We start from the raw sequence: 23358 nt of genomic DNA on the forward strand, positions 1-23358 counted from the left end.
TGAGTTATCGTGCAGGAATTCCTAGGGAAACAGGAGGTAATGGGTTTGAGAGTTTTTTTGCTTTTTATGTGCAACTTAAAATGACAAATAAGTTGACGGCACCGCTTATTGAATGTGGTAACCTTAAGTAAAAGTAAAGTGGTTATGTTTTTAATATTTATATAATATATCTTAAATACTAGCAAATAAAGTTTATAAATATGACCATAATTCATACATCTATAACATTTCCTATACTATTAATTGGGGTCGGCAAAAACATAATAATAGATTATACAAACACTAGCATTTACCCGCGACTTCGTCCCCATGACCGATATTTTTCTCCATCTCACATAGTAAATGTATATCAAATTTCATAGTGATTTGTTAAGGCTTTAAGAAACTATAAGGTAACCAATAAACTTAATTACACGTTTATAATTTTTAGTAAGGATTATATAAAGTGGTTATACGTATAAAATAAAATAGAATATTTTAGTAATGAAAAAATTGAGGTCAATTCGATTTTTAGTGGTTATTCTAGACATAAATATTTCAAGAGTGTTTTTTATATTTAAATATACACATAGGTATATTTAGAGCATATTATTATGTATGTAAAGATTATTAAGAAATGTTTTCTTTATTTTAAGAAACAACTTTCATTTGTCGACAAAAGGTTCAGTTAGGTTCGCCTTTTACAATATGTAACTGAATTGCATATAAATGGCCCAAGAAAAAACCTCGAGCGTGTTTTGGTGCGTCCACCCCTACTTTCTTTTTATTCATGTATAATCTCAAGTCTGTGTTACTTCAATATATAGAGATAAGTTCGCCTTTGCTAACTTTATTATTAATTTGTTGTTATTTCTATATGTTTAATGCAATAAAGAATATATATATATATATATATATATATACACCATATCTGTATTATATCGATATCTTTGGTCGTGTAGTGATGTAAAACAGTCTCTATCAATACTATCTTCCAACCGTTGCAATTTCAAAGCCAATAGAAACCACATAAAAGACGATAAAACCAAATTAAACAATTATAGACCCATTACATTAAACTCAGTATTTTCAAAGGTATTTGAAAGATTGATGCATATTAGACTGAATAAATTTATTAATAAATTTAATATAATTAAAAAGGAACAAAATGGATTCCAAACAAATAAATCGACAACATTAGCTGCATTTTCTGTTATTCGTAATTTGACACATTATATTGACAATAAAAAGAGAGTAACAGGAATATTTTTTGACATGACTAAGGCCTTTGACAATTTAAATCATACTATATTATTAAATAAGTGCGAAAGATATGGGATTAGAGGTCCTACTCTGAAATGGATATATATTCATCTCAAACATATAAATATATATGTATATATATATAAATAAAATTGATAATACAAACACAAACAAGTCTTTTAAGTCTAATTATCATTGTAACCTATCGGGAGTCCCACAAGGAAGTATACTAGGACCTCTATTATTCCTCCTATATATAAATGACTTGCCAGATATAACTAAATATCAATGTGTTTTATTTGCCGACGATTTATCAGTTATTATTCCTGAAAATGAAAGTATAAAATCTGACTATGAAATTACTATAAAGAACACAATAAGAGACATAGTAAACTGGTTGCAACACAACGATTTAAGTGTCAATATATCTAAGACTAAGTATATGCAATTCTTGAATTATTCCATGAAACCAATAAACATTTTTGTAACATGTGATAATGAAATTGTAACTGAATGTAAAGAAATAAAGTTTCTAGGCTTTATATTGGACCAAAATTGTAATTGGAAAGGACATACAAATAATGTAAGGAAGCGTATAAACAGTTTTGTGTATGCTCTAAGAAGGTTAAAAAGAGAAGCCAATGAAACCACAGTCCTTACCGCTTACCACGGTTATGTAGGATCGATATTGAGATACGGACTTCTACTATGGGGAAATTCGGTATTAGTAAGAAAAGTTTTTATCGCGCAAAAGAAATGTATAAGAGCGATTTGTGGTGTTGGTCCAACAGAATCTTGTAAAGCTCTATTTAAAAAATTAAAGCTTTTGACACTTACCTCAATGTATATTTATGAGGTGGGAATATTTGTAAAAAAACATTTGTATTTATTTACATTAATGACAGAATATAATAAATTCACACCCAGAGACCCCACACAACTGAAACTACCCACCTGTAAGTCAACGCTGCATCAACAAAATTGCGGTGTAATGGCTATTCGAATTTATAATAGGATACCAAAAAAAATAAGAGAATTGCCATTAAATTATTTTAAATTAAAATTGAAAACATGGTTAATAGAAAATAATTTTTACAATATTAATGAGTTTTTGTAAAATATAAATGCTGTGACATTGACTTAGTTGAAATTTAAATTGTAATTTTAATTTTATTTGACATTTTTATTATTTTATTATTTGTAGTAGCTTTATTGACTGTTTGTAATGCATGACCAAAGTGACACTTCGTACTAATAGTGATTTATTGTATATGTAATTGAAAATTAAATATATGATGTACCTGTATAAAATAGAAAATGGATAAATTCAATAATTAATATTTGCATGCCATTTGATGTGGCGAAACATAATGGACATATTATAAATATACAAATGCAATATATATTTTCTACAATGTTTCTAGCAAATAAATTTCATTTCATTTCATTTCATTTCATTTCATATTTGTATGAATTACTGTCTCTCTTTGCATTTATTTGCAATTTATTATATGTTCTTGAATCGTGAATCCAGATATGTAGCGTTCCTATATTTCCATAAAATTTCCAATTTATTACAATGACATATTGACGTATTTAATCAAGTATATGTTATATATACATGTAGTATATGTTAGCTGTGTATTCTCAGCATAGAATTGTCCACCCCTTCCTTTTCCGTGGGCACAGATAATATAATACTATGCCGTGGGTGTTGTAAAATGCTAAGGAAATTTAATGGTCAAAGAATGGGCAGTAGCGTCCTTTTTAAAACATCAACAAAGCCTAACTGCAGATGCCAATCCGCTTGCCAAGCGTGGCTATTAGTGGCAAAACCCCCCAAAGGGGAGGCCTATGTTCAGCAGTGGACAGTTAACGGCAGATGATGACACATGTAATAATCTAAATATATAAAAAAAAAAAAATCTAGCGTCACGGTTTTTGTAAATATCTATTCTTTGCTCCAACCTGAGTGAGGTTTTTTACGATAAATGACTTACGAGTCTATGTATCCTATACGTCAAACAACGATTCCGCTAGTAGGAATAAAAATAATAGATAATATACATGTTTTTTGATACTATAATAAAAATATTGGCTAAGGTGGCTCAGAATCGTTCCTTGTGGCAATCTATGGGGAAGGCCGATGTCCAGCAGTGGACGCATCTCAGGGTAAAGAATATTCTATAGAAAAAATATCACAAATTGTAAATAACCTTTTAAAAAGTTAGCGCTGTGAATTTATTAAAGAATTTCTTAAGAAGTCTCTGCAACTTAATTCAACATTCATGAGCCAAGCGAAGACTTAGTCGATAGCTTCTGAAGTTCGACGTACGAAATTAGCCCGATCAGTTTATAATTAATGATATATGACAGTTAACATAATAATAGATTTCTTTGTAGTGTAAAAATAAATCGCTTTGTAAGAGAAAGTGACTTTTGCTTTTACTATAATTCCATGTCTCAAAAGAGGTATACTTAACAAATTATAACAGATAAAAATATTTTTGTGTGTTAACCTATTCTTGTATTTACAAATACGAAAGAGTATAATATCCAAAATCCAGCCGTCGTAGGTACTTATAAAGTTGAACAACATTTCCCAAGAAAGGTCGAAGGGTGGAACAAAAATAAGATCGTTTATACAAAATACGAGATGACGCGATTGATTTAAGAGCATTTAAGAATAAAAAGTCGACTTCAATCATGAGGAAATTGTTATGACTTTTCCAAGTGTAAACAGATACAAAATTTTCAGAGATACTGCGTAACATGTACAAAAAAAAGAGAACATCATTTTAAAGATACTTAAAACTAGTCTCTTTATTCGAATCCTTCCTTTGGCAAATGTTGTTCAGTGAAATTATTTTTAGAGTATATAAACTAAACTTTTCAGTACAAATATAATACATGAAGAAAATTTTTGATTTAGAAATATTTAAATAATAACTTGGAGAAATACCTGTAGTCAAAACAGACAGGGTACAGAGTGGCCTTTAAATACTTTTAGGGCAAGTTTAGAACATATTCGGGTTGATTTTCTCATATAAGAACAAACTCATTTAAATAAAAAAAAAAATACACAAAATCTTGTTATTGATTTATACATAAAAAAGTTTTAAAAACTAATATGTGTCTATTTGTTAATACGTAGAGATTGTAAAAAAATTCAGACTCAACCATCAACTTTAGATTGTTATCTAGTAACTTACTGAGATCAATATAATGAGTTCAAAGGGTTGTATCAAATACATTGGAAATTCTTTACCATGACTATACTTCGATAATCCATTCAAGTAATATGTAGAAGATATCGGTTTACACTGGTGGTATACCAGTGAGATATGATATATGAAGATGAAGTTGAGTTGGCTTATCGTGACGAATTCACTAAAATAAAAATTAATCATGGTGGTTGGGAACACTGTGTGGAATACGACCTAACAGGGTATATTACTAGTAACGGGGCTGTTAGTTTAGGTAGCGTAGATAATTAAAGACTATACCTATCTATTATTATAGTAGGACCGTTAAGGTCACAAAATATTGATTGTTATTTACATTAGTAAAACTTTGGTTAAAAGTAATATTTTAATAAGTAACGAGTAATATTTTAATATTTAGAACTCTAATATTTTATTTATTTACAAATAAAATGTTAGGGTTCTAAATATTTACTATATAATATATTCAAATACTTAATATATTTAATATAATAATATATTTAAATACTTTTTGATGCTTTAACGACAATTGTCACGTATTTGGAATAAAGAAGAAAGAAAGAAAGAAAGAAAGAAAGAAACAAACAAACAAACAAACAAACAAAAAAACGTTATTTTACAGAAATATGCGACTACACAGGGGTTAAAAAATATTAAGAATTATAACAGGAAACTACACATAATATTTATATATAAAAAAAAAAGATATAAAATTAAAAAATAAATAAAAAATTCGTATTACAATAGTTTCATTCAAAATGAGTGTGTGTGTGCGTGCGTCGCAATACCTGCAAAATGAGGTGCTAATTTTTGGCTCGATCTATCAATATATCCCAATCACGTAGACGAAATCATTGATAAAGATTTATAATTTATAAAAAAAAATATATATCTAACGTACCCTTAAACTTTATTTGCTTATACATCCTCTTTTTTACTTGCAAAGAATCTGAATTCTGGAAATCCCAATCGTTTTATCGGCATATAACAAGTGGGTCAACTTTACTTTGAGGACCGTGAAGATGGTTTTTGGCCGGAAAAGAGACATCAAAGATTCACGATAAGAAGGTACTACTCGTGCCTCATTGGCACTCCAACCCTTTTCTATTATCCAACAAAAACTGTCGATACCCTTACATTTTTTTGGCATTTTACAAAAAAAAAAATATAATTTTCTATAATTTATTTTTTTATTCTAAGTCTATTTTTTGTATTTTGAATATGTCATATTTGAATTATATATTATTATTAAAAAATCATGCAATTTTGTATTAATGAAAAATATGACCGTTTCAATATAAGTAAGAAGTTACTCTATATTGACGATTATATATATTCAGTACAATTATTCTTTATAAAACATAGATTTTAGATTTAGAACCAGGCGATTAATTTAATATGTACTCGTATAACTGACGGGTTTATATTAATTATTTGACTTTTTGTTATGAATTTTTCAACTAAGTCTTGGTATTGGTGCGCTCAAGTAGTTAATCGTAGTCTCCATTAATTAAACATATCATATTGTGCATTGTTATTATCAAGAGCATAAGAGAGTTAATGCTTTACGCCTCGATTTTTTTTTATTCTACCGGGAATTCTTATGAGAAATCTTTCTACCAAATTTCAAATTCGTAAGTTTGCTAAATGATAATTTGGGATTTGTTGTAAAGATATAGTTATGATATTTTGTGGTTTATTATTCTGTATATATATTTTAATTGTACATAATAGAGTATTATTATGCTCTATGTACGACCCTCACTTAATTTATGGAAAACGCCATAATTATGACATACATAACACGTCTTTCAGAATTATATACAATTTGGAATACTTCTAATTTTTATGTATTTACTATTTTATATCATTTTGCTTTTCAAGATGATTGGTTGGGCCAGACTAACTTTCTTTCATATTTATAATTTAGCTAGGCTAGTAATAAAATAGATAAACTATTTCCATAATAAATCCAAATTAATTAGTTTAAAATATCACAAGGTTCTCAAATATTTTTAGGGTTCCGTACCTCCAAAGGAAAAACGGAACCCTTATAGATTCAGTTCGTTGTCCGTCCGTCCGTCCGTCCATCCGTTTATTAAGACCCTTTTTCTTAGGAACGCTTGGAGGTATCAAGTTAAAATTAATATCATATATGCAATCTTTAAAACGATCTTCTAAATCAACACAATCAAAATATACAGCCGTTTATGTTCTATTTATATCGCATATTATAACATTCGCAAAGGGAATCAAAATCAACAGGGTACTTTCCGATGATCCAGAATTATGAAATTTGGCAAGGAGCAATGTCATGTAGCTTAAGTAAAAGAAAAATCCGAATACCGTAAATTTGTAGTTTTTTCACAAAAAAAAAATATAGTTGATGATTTTCTACGGAACCGTCGTTGCGAGAGTCCGACTTATATTTGACCGGTTTTTTTATATGTAATTATCATCACCATTCATCACTAAATATAGTAAGAAATTTTGAAGGCTTTCTGTAAGAGATTGAGCATATTCTCGAGGTGGTCCAATCGTCATGATTGAATTAGGTTTTTGTGTAAAATAATTTAAAACTCATTGAATATAGACCTCCACCTACCTCCCGTAATAAATAAAATATTTAATTTATATTATCTCTGTCTTTTCCTAACAGAAGAAAATGATAACAGTATACACTTTTAACATTACATTTTTTAAATTTTTCATCGTTTTCTTTTATTTTCAGACCAACCTTTTAAGTAATTGCTATTCAGAAATAATGTAGGTCGGCCCCTAATCGATCCTTATGACAATTAAAAAGACTTTTTAGTGCTATGTTGTTGGTTAAAAAATATTTTTTCAAGATATTTTTAATATTTAAAATAATAAATAATTGTATCAGTCGCTTCGTTCGCGTGATTATAATGGAGTGATTTAACTTTTTTTTATATGCCAAATTTCATGATGATTGGACAAACAAACTTTCTTTCACGCTCATAATTCTTATTAGTAAAGATTATGTAATTTAATTCTATATTCATCATCATTATCATATCAGCCTTTAACTGTCCACTGCTGAACATAAACCTCCCATTTGGGGGGGTTTTGCCAGTAATTGCCACGTTTGGCAGGCGGATTGGCAACCGCAGTCAGGCTTTATAGACGTTTTAATAGGGACGCTGCTGCCCCTCCCTCGCCATCAATTCTATATTTCAGAAAACATCTATGTAAGTAAACAAAATAATGATTTCTTATTTTTTTTGTCATTATCTATCAGGCTAGGTAATTCTATCAGGAAATGCTATATACTCGTAGATACATACAATACATAGACTTTAAGTATAAAAGAAAACGCAAATTAACAAAATAGGATTCTACGGAAATATCGACTCAAACTACTCGTATTATTGTAAATGTAAGTGAATGTGTTTTCAGCCCTCAGATTTTTTTTTTCTTATATTTTTTTTTATACAACTTAGAATGGCAAACAAGCTGACGGCCCACCTGATTGAAAGTGGTAACCATCGCCTAAAGACATGAGCAGTACCATGGACATAACAGAGTATACTGTTTCGCCCATGATACCCCCCATGCGTTGCCATTCCTGAGGACTCAGGTGTTATTCCTCCGTACCCAGTAAATTCACGCCATATCCCACCCTTCAAACCGAAACACAGCCATGCAAACACAACTGCTTCACGGTTGAAACACGAATGGGACAGAGGTACCCAAGCAATCGACTTTTGTATAAAGTCTCCCTTTGGTACAAACCAATGTGCATAATCACAATTTCATTTATTAATTAAAACGGTATCTTTATAATGTTTGTCACTTGATGTATATTGATATTAATATATTGATATTAATATGGACCCAGTTTTTCGTTCTGTCAGTATTGTCTTCTAGCTTTTTGGCCACTGTTTCGTACGCGAGGATTTCTGAAGTGGAAAATCCAATAAAATTATTTATTTCTTGATGGTGTATCAAGATAAAACAGACACCAGTTTTTAAGTAAGACCTCAGAAACAAATGTGAAACTTTGCATGCAGTAGTTATTGTTTTTGCTTTTATTTTTACGATCACATACACATTTTTCTCTTAAATATCTTCTATGTAAATGTACGAGTATTGTCTAGTAACAATTGCATTATATTAGTAAAATAGGTATTAAATCACCACCCAAATATACGTCAGATATCGTTTTAAAATTATACCTGTTCTTATAGTCTAGATAGAATGAAACTATACAATAAAGTTTGATGAATCGAAAGACGGCTCCTTTGATGGTTTATTGATTTTGTCATAACATATACGTACATCTATTTGTAATAGGGTATCAAAGAATAATACAGAAGTATAATATGAAATATTTATAAAGCTTAAACCGAAATTGAAAAATTAATTATTTGACCATGGAAAGTTTTAATTATTCTTTCTTTCGTGGTATAGAGGTTAGATTGTATTAGACCAGAATTTAATTTAGATAATTGTCTTATCATTTGGCTTCATACAGGTCTTTTACTAATAAACCGTTTTTTAAAAATAGGACTTACGACAATATTTTGTGTACCTCTGTCCCACTCGTGTTTTTGTCGTAGAGTAAGAAGGCAGCGCAATAAGACATTGCGGAGGCATAAAACCAAAACATAAAGGTGTCATAAAGTATTCTGTGATAACCATGGTGCTGTTCTACAGGCGACGGATATAACTTTCTATCAGCTTGTTTCCCATTAAAAAAAAATACAATTATTTAATATCACGTAACCTAACAAATAGAAACGTGGCGTCACGTAGTGTAGTATCGTTCAGGTCACGCGCTCGATCCCATAACAACCTTCCACATCGAACACTCTGTAATTTTTACTACAAAGCAACGAGAGCCCAACCAGGCTGACCTAAATAAACACGTAGTTCGAACTCCAACTCCTGAACAAAGGTTATGTACATGGACAGGTGGCGGATACGCTGTAATTTGAGATCGATACTGAATATGTAAATGTATCGTTAAGTAGGAACATTAATCATTCCACTGTGGCGAAAAGTTCAATATTGATAGTATTAATTATTTTTTTACTTTTTATACCTTTTTTATTTAATTCTATATAGAACTAATTTAGCTATAGATAATTATAATGCAATTCTTGTTTAAGGTTATAATATATAAATAGACAATTATTTAACTTCCTTTTCTAATTAACATTAATATAATACAGGGTAACTGCAGAAAATTGTATGTATATATAATTTTAATTAATACAATTACATATTATTATAACAAATGGATTATTTTTTGGAAAAATTTGAAAAAATTCAAAATATTTTAAATACGAAATATGGGATTTGGGAATTTTTAATTATTAACTTAATTATTTATTTTTTAAATTATTAAATTAATTATTAACTTAAACTTAAAAAAATAATTCTCTGGGTTCGAAGAACAAGAAAAGTAAACTAGTAACTTTGAGACTAACATACTACTACAACTAACATGTATAACATACTCACAAAGTTCATTTAAGTGTATGTAAGGTAGCGGTGGTACTAATCAATGTCTAACACTTATTACTACACAGGCAGGCAGCCTACATCAAACGATCTTTAGTTGTAATTGGAAGGCTTTGTACGGATTCAATACGACTATTATAGGTCTTGTAGACTGACATTGCAAGTGGACACCTATTTAGTCAATTAATTGGAGCGACTATGATATGATTGTTGATTATTAGAAAACATTTTAAATAGAATCGGTTTCTATATCGGTTTATATAGAAAATATTTATTTATATAATGTACATAACATTGTGTTAGACCCAGTATTTTTGTTGTCATTGTTTGTGAAATTAAAACTATAGGTACATAGATACAGCGATAGTATTCATGTAAATTCATGAGGACGGGTTGCACATTCTCGTTTCATATCATAATTTTTGTTATTAATTTTTATCACATATATCCCCGTGTGGTACTTGAATAGAATGGGCTATCCCTTCCTTTTTAGTGGGGTTAAGAGGCGTTTAAGAGAACCTAATGGTTAAGGAATGGTCAACAGAGTTCCTCTTAAAACATCACCAAAGTCTAATTGCGGATACCAACCTGCCTGTCAAGCGTGGCAACTACTGGAAAAACTCCCCTTATGGAAAAGGCCTATGTTCAACAGTGGACAATTAACAGCTGATATGATGATGATGATGATGATGGTAATTATCACATGTACATTATGACACATCTTTTTAATTTAAATTCAGCAGAGTTTTGTTATATACTGTAATTAATTATAATTATTTATTATTCCTATATCATAGGGGCTATGTGCTTTACTAGTTCTTAATGCATTATTTTTATTGTATACCTACAGTTAAGTGTAGAATATTTTGATATGATTTTTAGTTTTAAAATTTATAATTTTCATACGAGTATGTAGAAGTGAAAAAAAAAGCGCGGGGAAAAATGCGAAATAATATCCGCATTTTTCTGTCAATATTTATTATAGTTACAGTAAATATAATAGAAACTGCGCATTTTTACTGGATTTTTTTCTGCACGTATAAGTAAAGATAGATATAATTTATTCTTGCATGGTTTTTTTCAGCAGTGCATATACCACAATTGTATTATCTATACTTATATGTAAAGGTTGCGGAAAAATCAGATAAGCTCTAATACATATATAGTAAATACCAATAACAAACAACATGTTAATACTTTCATGGGGTTGATTGTCCTTCACGATGGCGCATCATATCGATTTCTTTTATGCTGCGGCTTCATTAGTATTCGTGTCTTCGCTATTCATGTGGCTTTTTGGTAAGGAATCATCACAACAATGTAACTCTGTTTGCGGCAATGGTCATTAGTGCATAAGTATGTATGGACGGATATTTTCACGCAAAAACTACTGGACGAATTTTAATGAAATTTAGATTTAGAAAATTAGAACGATATATCGTAATACATAGACATAGACACTTCAGCTGCCCGCTAACGACATGCTTTCTAACTGTATTGGGTTGACTGAAAGAGATCTCTGTTAGATATAATTCCACCCTTGCTCACAATATATATATATATATATATATATATATATATATATATATATATATATATATATATATATATATATATATATATATATATAATACCAGTTTTCAACCAGCGATTACGTTCGTATGACCGGGATATATTTACTGACTGGGATAAAAAGGAACCTAGATCCTTCTCCATACAGTACATGTACACCAAATTTGGTAGTGTTTGGTTAAGCTGTGCGGCGTTTACAAACATACAAAGAAACTCTTTTTTACATTTATGATATTAGTAAGAATTCACGCGACATGTGTCTTACACGTATTTTTTCAATTGGTGAGGACGTTGTAATTTACGAGAATAGAGAAACAGATATTGTTAATATATATATTAGGTAAAAATAAAATTTGAATAAATTAGAAAGAATATGGATATACACTGATACAGTTTATTTAGACACCTTTAATTCTTAATTTCAGTACCAACAAAATTTTATCTCTCGTTGCAATTCTTTAAAGAATTTTTTTTTATCGATTCTAGATTTTCATTTTGAAATTTCCCTTGTCACCTTTGATTTATGTTCTTACGGAATAATTTTTGATTAAATATACCAAATTGAATTTCTGCTCATAATTGAATGACTTTTTTTCTCCAACTTTCAATAATTCTCATATAAGCTCGGTTTTCTCCGTACGAACTGATCTTGGTCAACTTATAAAGTAATAATAACTTTCATAAAACTTAACGTCGTTTGTTCTACAACTATTTTTTATTACAGATATTTTGTTATATAACGTAGAAATGAGATTTTACAGTCATCTCATTTCGTATGAACTGACTATATGTATAACTTCATTCAGCCAGTCTTTGACTATCTAAGAAATAAGTATGAATAAAACGCGCAGTGCCCCGTCATAGAACTAAAATGAAATCATTCAGGCGAAGAGATAAGTTTTATATATATTAATATGGCGGTGAATCCTTTCGCAATCGCACTATATGGGACTGGAAGATAAGACGAGATGTAATTTGCGTGTGGATTAAGTTAGTAGCGTGCGAATAAGTGACTATTAGTAAACAGTACGAGTATTTATTCTTTCAAGTAGGACGATACTTAGACATATGTTTTTGTTCATTTACCTGTAACTATTTTAATAATTATAAAATAAATTACTTCATTGAGGAGTATGTTCTCAAAATGATATAAATAATTACGAGTATTACGATAAAAGTACAAAAAACTAATTCTAGGATATGTTGTACAGTTTATATATTTAAGTATTAATTTAATTTACTTTGTGAGCTATCTAGCTTTATCTACTTTCCCAATATTCTTATCTAGTAAAATTTTAACATAATATTTATAGTTTATAAGCTATTAAAAATATACAAATCATGTTCTCATATAAATAGAACTCGTTAAGTGTCTATTTATAATACAGAGTTTATTATAAATCGAAATACAAATTAATTTGTCGTAAGACAAACGAAACGCTCCATATTTCGTTTACAACGCTTTCGGCGCATATAGTACTAGTAAATATGCCGCTACTCCACAACCCCTACTTTACATAAAAAGCCATCTTCTTAAATGACTGCAAAAAGTAGTTTCTTTTATCTTAGTCATGCAAGAATCGTTAATGACTTGGTATTCCTCCTCATATGAGAGTATTTATTATAAAGGAGTTTGATAATTACTTCAAATTTCAGACAGAGCTTTTTTACTAATATACTTTGTTTTATTCTCTTAATGATAAAAACGTCATCGTTAAACAAAGTTTTATCAAGACAAATGAATAGTAAAATGTTAGATATTCTTCATTCTTTAATTAAAAGAAATTAGTGAACTTTCTTTGTATATTACGCGCTATCTTCACTGATTAGGTACACGTCCGATAATAAGTATCTGGTGAAAATAGAATTAGAAAATTCATTCTTTTCTTAAAATAAAGTGCATTTAAACTAAAGCGTAATATGTCACCTCATACATTACATATATTTTGTATTATAATAGCATGATAACATCCAGAATCTACTATATATGACGGTGTACAGGTAGCGCTCTTGTAATTTCCATGCAAATGAATGTCACAAGGTAATTGTTCAGCAGATGGCCAGGCGTGTTTGTTGGCATGGTATAATGGATAAAATTGCAAATTTGCTTAACCTGTTTCGGACGTAAACGCAATGTAGTAAATATTTATTTACTTGTTATGTTTATATAATAACTTCTGTTTATTAAAAAATCTACTACATTATACTATCTATAAGGTGAGGCTTTGAGTGCATAAGTCGTAATAGAAATTATCTTATGTGTGTTAATCTCGGATAATTATGGCATGTTGAGAGTTAATATTAATTAAAATTTTAGTTGTTTAGGCCGTACAATATATATATATTTACAATGAGAGGAATTGGCGGAGAGTGAAACACGCTCGTTGGTAGTTGTAATTAGGTGTACTTTAGATTTACATGACGTATACTCTGGTCTTGACTAGTTACAATATCATTTTATATTTGACTGCTACGTACTAATATGCGATATAACATTAGGAGGTTATTTCAAATATTCCATACATTCTGTCATGTACATGGAACGTGTCATAAGTCACGTTATAACATATTGAAATAAATTGTCATATCAAATCAAACCAAAACTACTAAGATTACAACACCCTAGAAATAGGCTTCCTGTAATAAAAAAATAAATATAACAATAGCAAAAATATTTATAAATTTTAATTGTAAAATTTAATAATTAGCATGTAATTTTTGAGTATATTTTATCTTACTCATTTTTAAGTAATTTAATATTAGTAAGATAAAATAGACTCGAACATTACATGTTAAATGGAATAGTAAGAGGAATTTGGCTGATTGTAAATATTATCATTAAATTACAGTTATTATAGTACAAGTTTATTGGAATTCATGTTAAAGGGGTGAGATTATTATGAGCATTCGGATGATTTACGTTTAATTACAGTATTCATTATCACAGGAGAGCTTTATTTCTCGAATAAACAAAGCTGTTACTGTTTTTTTTACATGTAATGAAAATACAGAAACGAGATGTTAACTCAGTAATATATAATAAATTTACTAAACGTAACAAAAATAGAATGAAATCTTATTAAATATATTTACAAATTTATGTAACTGTTTGTAAGGTTTTTATACATTCAGACACGTATGAATGAAATAAAAAAAAATTGTGTATGTTCACGTGTCTAAAATCACGGCACACAATTTCTCAGAAAAGAAATTAATCACGCGACAAAGCTAAATGATCAAAAAAAGATCAATCAAAATACATATATTTCTCTGAATCAAGTGATGAACAGTTTATAAAACATGATAAGATACTCGTACTTTATGCAAATTATCTTTATTTATCAAGTGAATTTTAGGAAAAATATCATATTGTATATCTATTTTTTATACATATGTTAGACATGAAAAAGCTCTTGGAATAAAAAGGTGAGCCTTTGTGTACAACTGTGTACAAACATAACTGGAAATAACCTTTTGCATTTACGTTTTACGTAATATCCACACCGTAAAGTTCGATGAACGCAACTGTTGCCGACTCAAACAAATCGTTTTACCGCAAAAATGTATCAAATTGGATAGAGAAACAAAAATGAGTAACTGTTATTCGGAAAATTATTGTAAACTTTATATTTTAACCACAACTATTTGCCCCTATTTAAATTTTGGACTATCGTTAAATATATCTTTAAAGCAAAACAGGGTACTTTTACAGTAAATAAAAAATATTGTACTGAATAAAATAAAAATATTAATTAAAAATTAAATCTGTATTCTTAACATTATTCATAGTAGTTTAATACACAGTAATAATTATAAAAATAGACATTGTGACCAGAGGGTGACTTTGTACAAAAGTCGTTTGCTTGGGCACCTCTGTCCCATTCGTGTTTCAACCGTGAAGCAGTTGTGTTTGCATGGCTGTGTTTTGGTATGAATGGTGGGATATGGCGTGAATTTACAGGGTACAGAGGAATAACACCTGAGTCCTCAGGAATGGCAACGCATGGGGGTATCATGGGCGAAACAGTATACTCTGTTATGTTCATGGTACTGCTCATACATGGTACTGTCTATAGGCGACGGTTACCGCTTTCCATCAGGTGGGCCGTCAGCTTGTTTGCCTTTCTAAGTTGTATAAAAAAAAAATAAAAAAAAAATTTCTTCCAGTTTACATAGAGATATAGAAAGTAGCGAGTTTGTTTTTTAGTATGTTTATACAATTTTATTTATTAATAATTTCCTAAATTTTTATATCTATATTTCATACGAGTAGATACACAATGAATACAGGTGGTCTACCATGAAATGAAATTCCGAATTTTCGGGCTCAATTTCGTGTTTTTGTTCGTACCGAAATCGAGCCAGTAAATGGAGCTTAACATTTCTTTCATCATAAATCCTATCCTAATAGTCCAGAGAAACGGTATTTTAACATTTTTAATAATTTTAGACGGCATGTATTATGTAATTTTAACATCAAATTTCTGTTTCGTTCGTCCCCGAAATTTCGGAAATCATTTCATGGGCCTACTGATTTATCGATATGTTGGTATTTAAAGTATAGAGTTTGGGACTGTTTAGAAGTTATAGTCAAGCTTCGACAATATTCGGGCATTCGTTTTATAAGTAACTATAACTATTAGTATAAAATAGGCAGATGAACAAAGTCATTATTAAGACTAACATTATTAAGATTAACTTTATAATAACCCTTTAATGTCTCGTTGTTGCGAATGATTCTTTCTTTGCTAGGCAGCTAAGTCCGGGTTCTTATTTCATGTTCGCATTTTTTACACTAGTTTATTGTGGTTTATTCCCTTGATTCTCTTATTAAATTCTGTGGAGATGATAAAAATGCATTTTATTACGTCATGATATAATACAGATTATAATTATATGACATAAAACACTTTAATCACAGGGCGATATTTTTTTCTGATTATCTTTGTAATAATAGAAATTGCAAATTAAAACGGTATCGAAAGATTTTTTTATGATTTAGGGTTGAAATTTTGAATATAACTTTTCTATTGTCTTTTTTTACTTTACCATCTAATAGAAGAATTGATAAGAGAGTTTTTAGAATCTCCAAAGTAATGAAATATATGAAATTCACGCATGATACTACAGGAAATAGCTAGTATAGTAGTAGGTAGCTATTATAAGCCAGAGCTAAGTTGCTAATAAAGTAAAACGTGTTTCCGATATTAATTGCAAACGTATTATCAATGAAAAATTTGATATCTAAATTAAATATATTATCTAATTGTAGCATTATACGTGGCTCATATTTTGTGCATTATAGCATGATTAGGATGACAGGTCACTAAAAACAGAAAAATTACAAAAATTTATGGATTTAACATTTTATTGTAGGACATATAGTTATGATTATTAAATTGTTTTCGAATCTGAACATTTTATTAAATAAAGTTATTTACTATACTCGTAGCAAAAGTATTTTTGAAATTATAAAGTGGGGTTTTATACACAAAGTACCTATTCATTATTGTGCACACTGGGGAAATCAATTATCATCATGTTGCTTAGACTATCAAGGTCACTGTGCCATAAACATTCGGATGTTTGATATTTTCATTCCATTCTATTGGGAATTATTTAATTGTATGATGTTGTATAAAATGTAATATTTTATTTTTATTTTTTATGGATATGTAGAGATTTTGTTATTAAATTGGGGTAGTGTAATTATATGTAAATGTGACAAGGAACGATTAGAATTTTTATTTTTATCTCAGATTTTTAATGTTATTCGACTTGAGCTGAATCTGAAATAAGGTTTCAATTTGTAAAGTAAACAATTATGATTATATACTATAATTTAGATACCGTAGAGAAGGTACTCTTTGGTGAGTTTTTGTTTACAGTGTGAATAATATATACGGGGAAGTACTGACTATTAGAAATTGGGATACATAGCCCTATTCTTAGAAATATCAGGTTAACTTTCACGCGGTCTCCCTAAGAAATCATCATGGTTAATTTCTGATAAATTCGTCATGGTGGACTAACTGACCAGACTTTGTCCTCAGCTATAATCATTCTCTGCCAGAGAATCTCCCCAGCTAGTGTTTACCGAAAATGCAGGCATGGTTACCATTCCATTATTATCCATTAAAAAAGTACATAGAATATACATTAGTGTTTATTGCAGGTGTGGGGTGGCGCTCGGTAGCGACCGGCGCGAGGCGATGATCGGCCACATGGGCCGGCCGCGTGCTCACCATGCGACAGCCGTCGACCGATGTAAGTAGAGCAAATTATTATATAGAGTGTAGAGCAAGATTTAAATTTGATGTCGCTTAAATACATTTTGTTCAAGGCCATATGGACTTGCAAAAAATATTAAAATAGAATAGAAATCCGCCGAGTGCGCTACCCCTCAGGCCGCGAGGTCGTGGGCGGTAGCTCATGGCGCCCACGCTTTACACTGTCCCTAAGTATAGTCTATTTCAATAAAATTTAATGAAAAGACAACCAAGTTTTGTTGAAAATATAACTAAAACACTCTCTAAATGAAATTATTAACAAATCGAAACATTTAATCAATTAGTCACTTTTTTATTTGTATCTTCTACTATTTGTATTACATATTATATCAGCAAGAATGTCTCAATTCGGTCGGATCAATTATTCGTTTGTTATGTTTTCATTATCTTCTGTTGAAACAGAATTAAAATTAATATGAATTGTCTGATTGATATATTGATGATCGATCAACGCATTACTTAAAATCTTTGAGCTTAGAAACATATTTTAATTAATATAGGTAGTTTCCTTTTATTACGTAAGACTTCACCAAGACAGGTTTTATATAGGTTCCTGAATATCACTGCTGTGCTCTTAGACAATTGTTCTATAAAATTATAATCAACAAATATTATACCCATATAGCAAGAAGGACGCATACTTTGATATTAAAAATATCTTTATACTATTATGTTTTTACATAGTTATGTACACTATCAAACGAGTATATATAATTAGATAAATCTATTTTTTAGGAGATTCATAAACGCAACATACAGATGATCATAGAATAAGGCGCAAAATAAAATAATCCGAATTCAAACAAACAAACAAATAATAAATTAAAAAAAGGAATGTTTATAAAATAGAAGACATGAAGTGAATGTTGAATAAGTATTACTTTATCCATTATTTTACTATCAATATGACGTATTTTTGACAGAACTACTGTTTTTGTTTTATGTTGTATAATTGATTAGCTGTTTATCACGACTTCACCCGCTTAGAACTTGTTTTCTTCAGTTTCCGTAGAATTTTCCAGGAAATCTTTTCTAAGTAGATACCTATGTCTGAAAGTTTCTCCGCTTGTCCTACTTGGGACCTTGTGTGAAAAAGGATATACCTACATACCTATGATCTACTGATTTATTCTGAATTGAAAAAAAAAGTGTTTGTTCTCGTGTCTAACTGCGGCTTTGTACTGTCAAACAATTTAACATGGGACCGAGTGTTACGTCATTTCATTGTTATTCATAAGTACATTGTTCGATGGGATTAAGGGAGAGGGATTGTCTAAATTATCAGGAGGGATTGTCTAAATTATCAGGATTTTGCAAGGAAATTAAACTTGACTGTTTTCGTGATTAGATTATTTAAAAGTTACAAAATTTCAATCATTTTAGCAAATACTTTTGCATGTTTACATTACACTTTTATAAGTAGGTAGGTATTATATGTATTTATAGTGTATGTATTTATGTAATATTTTATTATATCTATATTTTAATATTTTATTTAACTGTATATTTGTTTATGTAGGTATTAATAGTTGTAGCACTTCAGCTACTCGCTAACGAAATGCTTTCTCACTGTATTGGATTGACTGGAAGAGATCTCTATCAAAGATAACTCTACACTTGCTCACAACATTTATAAATACATTTTTTTATATATAACTTACAAGTGCAATAAAGACTATATATTGATTTACATTATAAAAAATATATATTATATAAACATTTTAAAAAATATTTTCATATTTCAATGCTTATTGCGAAAGTTTGTGCATTTTTATAAAAACTATTATTAGATTTATTTATTTTCCTTGCGAAATTAATAATCTAGGTATTAGACAATGGTCTCAAGTAGTTATAACATATCTTAGTTCTTGTAACTACTAAGAAAAACTTTACCGATGTTTTGTAGCCGAAGGAAATACCAAAATTATAATGGTGCAATTTTGATAGTTCGTTTAAACACTTTGTGATAGGATTTATGGAGAACGACTTAGTCATCACACATCTCTGTTCCACGATTAAAATTTAGATATATTATCACAGAAAACGATGAACATCATAGTTGACGAATGAATTACAGACGGTCGACAAAGCAGTATGCACGGAGGAGAGCGGCGCGGCGCGGCTGGAGGCGGTGTTGGTCGCGCTGGTGGAGCGAAAAGCGCGCGCGCTGCACGCCGAGCAGGCGCGGCGGCGTGCGCGCACGCATCCACTGCTGCTGCTGCTACGTAACCATCTGCCAGACGGTCAGTTGTATACTTTGTATTCAAAGAAATAATGCCGGAAGGAGATTACACAAATCGGACCCGTATATCTGCCGTTAAACAGCTGAACTTGCATGGCTGTATCAGTTTGAAGGGTAGGCAATATGGCAATGAAATTACAAGATACACTGTTGTTCTTAAGAATGACAGCGCATAATGGACATCGCAGTATATTCTGTGATGTTCATGATACTTGTTCATATCTAAACACGAGAATTATCATTTTACATCAAATGGACCGTTAGCTTATTTGTAGTCATTCTGTTATTATCATAAAACCTATCATAAAAATTATGTAAAAGTATTCTATTTCTGAGTACACTAAGCAGTGTACAAAAATTTTCGTTAAAATGGAAGTTTTTGAAACTGTCCGCTAGAGTTTTAAATGAAAAATTTACAAAAACTTATATTTTTGTGCAACTCACTCAAGACACTGTTTAATAACCGGATAATACCCGTGAAAGAATATTATTACTACATACTTTTCTTATTCCATTACTGAAACCGAATTTTTTTGAAGGATTTTTTTTAAAGAATCATTGGTCGAAAAATTATAAAAACTTTAGCTTTATGTATTAAATAAATAAATAGCAGAACGTGATATGTAAATATGTAAAATTTTACTTTAAGTAAATATTTTACCGAATACTACCTAAAGAAGTCAATAGGATGGAAACGGGCAAGCAGTGTAAATTTTAGCCAAATTTTGAAAGTAGATGGAATGAAAGATGCGTCTTTTGCCAATTATTTTTCTATATTTGACTTGAAGATAATATTCAAGTTGATTTGTGAAGTGCCTTTTTTACATAATTATATAACTTTTCAATATGTCCGTTTTCAGAAGAGGCATCGATTATTGGTAGTCCTGGTGAGGAGTTACCAGCACACTGGTGCGAGCATGAAGTATCCAGGCACAAGCACAAGAAGCTCAAGTTACGCACCCACCATAAGTACACACACCTATTATTTCTTGTTAGAAAAAGACTTTTTTTTAATTTGACATTTCTAAATTACTGAAATATAATAGATACGACGTGTCTAATGTTTTATATACCTATATCGTCTAAGAGGGCCAACACATTTATTATTTTTTAATTATTCTATTAAGTATGAGTGCTCTACATTGTTACATTCAACTTGCTTTATAATTTATAAATTGTACCTACTTTAGTTTTACGAAGTACATTACAGTCAAGCATCTAAAATAAAAATAACACTGTAAACTGGTATATAAGATTAACTGGCCAATGCTGTGTACAGATCAAGTTTTAATGCAGATGTTTATTACCTGTAATAATAATTTCAGACGTAGATGTGTTCAAGCAGACACATGTTATTAAAGATTTTATTTTATGTACCCATGAAGCCTATATGTTTAACTATAGCTAAACTTTGTTTGTAACATTTTATTGAATAGTAAACCTTAAAATTATAAGATACAGAGTTCTTAAGAAAAGAATGAGTACAATGGCGAATTTATTTCAGTATTTTAAGTATTCTACATACCAGTTAGTATTTTTAATTTGATACCAGTTGATAACTAATATACTGATTACATTTGAAAATGTTATTTTTTCTACAATAAGTATAAATGCATTTTTAAGAGTTCTGATTGCTTAAAGAGATACACTCTTCAAGTCGTTTGTATAGTTATGACTAAAAATTTTTATATTATATAGAATTAGCCAATATTTTAACAGATTTTTTTGGGGTAACAGTCAAAAGTAATATTCTATTACTCCATTAGGAAAAATAATCGTGAGTATTTTTTTAAACTAAATATATTTTCCAATATTAATTGTAAGTGTTGCGATATAATAAATTTTACATCAGGGAGCTCAACAGTCCAGAGCAATTGGAGCTAGAGCGACGAAGGCGACGTCGGAGACGCCACCAGCATGCACAGGCAGAGAAGCCGAGGAAACACCGCACCTTGCTTGTATCGGCTATAGACGAACAGGCAAAGGTCATACATGTAAGTCTATATATTATTTAAATCATTTATATGTTAAAATATAAAGTTGAATTATTATTTTTAGTGTTAGCGCCATCTATTGATACGCACTAGAATTTATTTTATTCTCAGTTTTCTTAATGTCACACACCACCCAAGAGATGGTGCTGTAATAGAATTATTTCGGTTCACTTTGCTTTGATCACTAGAGGACGTTTATTGTGCCTTATAAATACTTTTATTTATTTTTGTGTTTTGTATCTACTTTATACTATCCATATCATTTTATACTTTCTTTATTTGAAAGGTACTTGATCCAGATGAGTTACCTCGTCGTGCTCGTTATACGATTATGGTGACAGCCTGTCTTCTTCTCTTCTTATGCCTGTTGTTGGTTGGCGTGACACTTCGGATGGCGCCTCTCATCGATGATATGGGTAAGTCTAGAATAAAATTTAGAAGAAATCAATGTTATTGCTACAAATTTATATTGATGAAATGCATTAATATAGTACTAAGCAAAATAAAGTCATCAATAGTAGTAGATAAAGAACTGTTTAATGGAACATTCTATTTGAAGATTCAGTTAGGTACGGGGTAAATGACCTTTTGTCAAATTAAAGACCATAGATATATGGATCAAGGTTTGCTATCAGACTATTCTGATAAGCTACATATATCTACATGGATCTTAAAACTTCCCCGTATCGATTCATCGGTACCATTGGAGGAACTGCAACTGCACCGCCTAGATCTTGAGGTCTTCTTGTAGTCCACGAATACTAGGTTAAGTATTTAAAATTATTACGATTTATTTATCCTAATTATTGAATTTTAAAATGTACTACTTACATAATTTTAGATACTATAACTCCTAAATAATGGAAAGCGAACTTCAAGAAAGAAGTTTATCTACGAAATAGCGATGTTTAATTAACAGCTGATCTATTTCTAACAAATGTTTTCCTTGGATGATTTGCTTTGTTTTACATCTTTGTATTTGCTCATATTGTCTATAAAAAAAGTTTAAAAATTTTATCATTCAACGGACTAATAATAATCAACCTGTTTATTTTTAGTTCAGAAAATTGGCTCGCGTCGCTAAAAAAAATTCTGGTAGAAATCTATACTTATAAAATCGTTTGTCTTGAATAAATTATCAAAATATAGCCAAAATTATTAAATCTAGAAAGTTGAACTTTAGAACATAAGTGTATTTAAAAACGTAAGCAGATTTTTTTTTATTTTAACGTAAAGCGAAGACACGACATAGCGTGGAAAGCCATGGGCAATTGTTAATATTATACATCAATATAATAAGATAA

The 23358-nt window shown here is 29.9% G+C and overlaps 1 protein-coding gene across 1 annotated transcript in view; it reads left to right on the forward strand.

Moving 5' to 3' along the window:
• Positions 1 to 23358, forward strand: part of LOC113513153 (uncharacterized) — a 137975-nt gene that overhangs the window by 28667 nt on the left and 85950 nt on the right. Inside the window, exons 3-7 of the mRNA XM_052893348.1 lie at positions 17704 to 17795; positions 19896 to 20061; positions 20921 to 21029; positions 21913 to 22054; positions 22341 to 22470. Coding sequence (XP_052749308.1) covers positions 17775 to 17795; positions 19896 to 20061; positions 20921 to 21029; positions 21913 to 22054; positions 22341 to 22470 — 568 coding nt within the window. The 5' untranslated portion in view covers positions 17704 to 17774. The remainder of the gene's footprint in view (positions 1 to 17703; positions 17796 to 19895; positions 20062 to 20920; positions 21030 to 21912; positions 22055 to 22340; positions 22471 to 23358) is intronic.

Source organism: Galleria mellonella, unplaced genomic scaffold (assembly GCF_026898425.1).
Source record: "Galleria mellonella isolate WM207_F2 unplaced genomic scaffold, CSIRO_AGI_GalMel_v1 utg173, whole genome shotgun sequence".
Classification (NCBI taxonomy): Eukaryota; Metazoa; Arthropoda; class Insecta; order Lepidoptera; family Pyralidae; genus Galleria; species Galleria mellonella.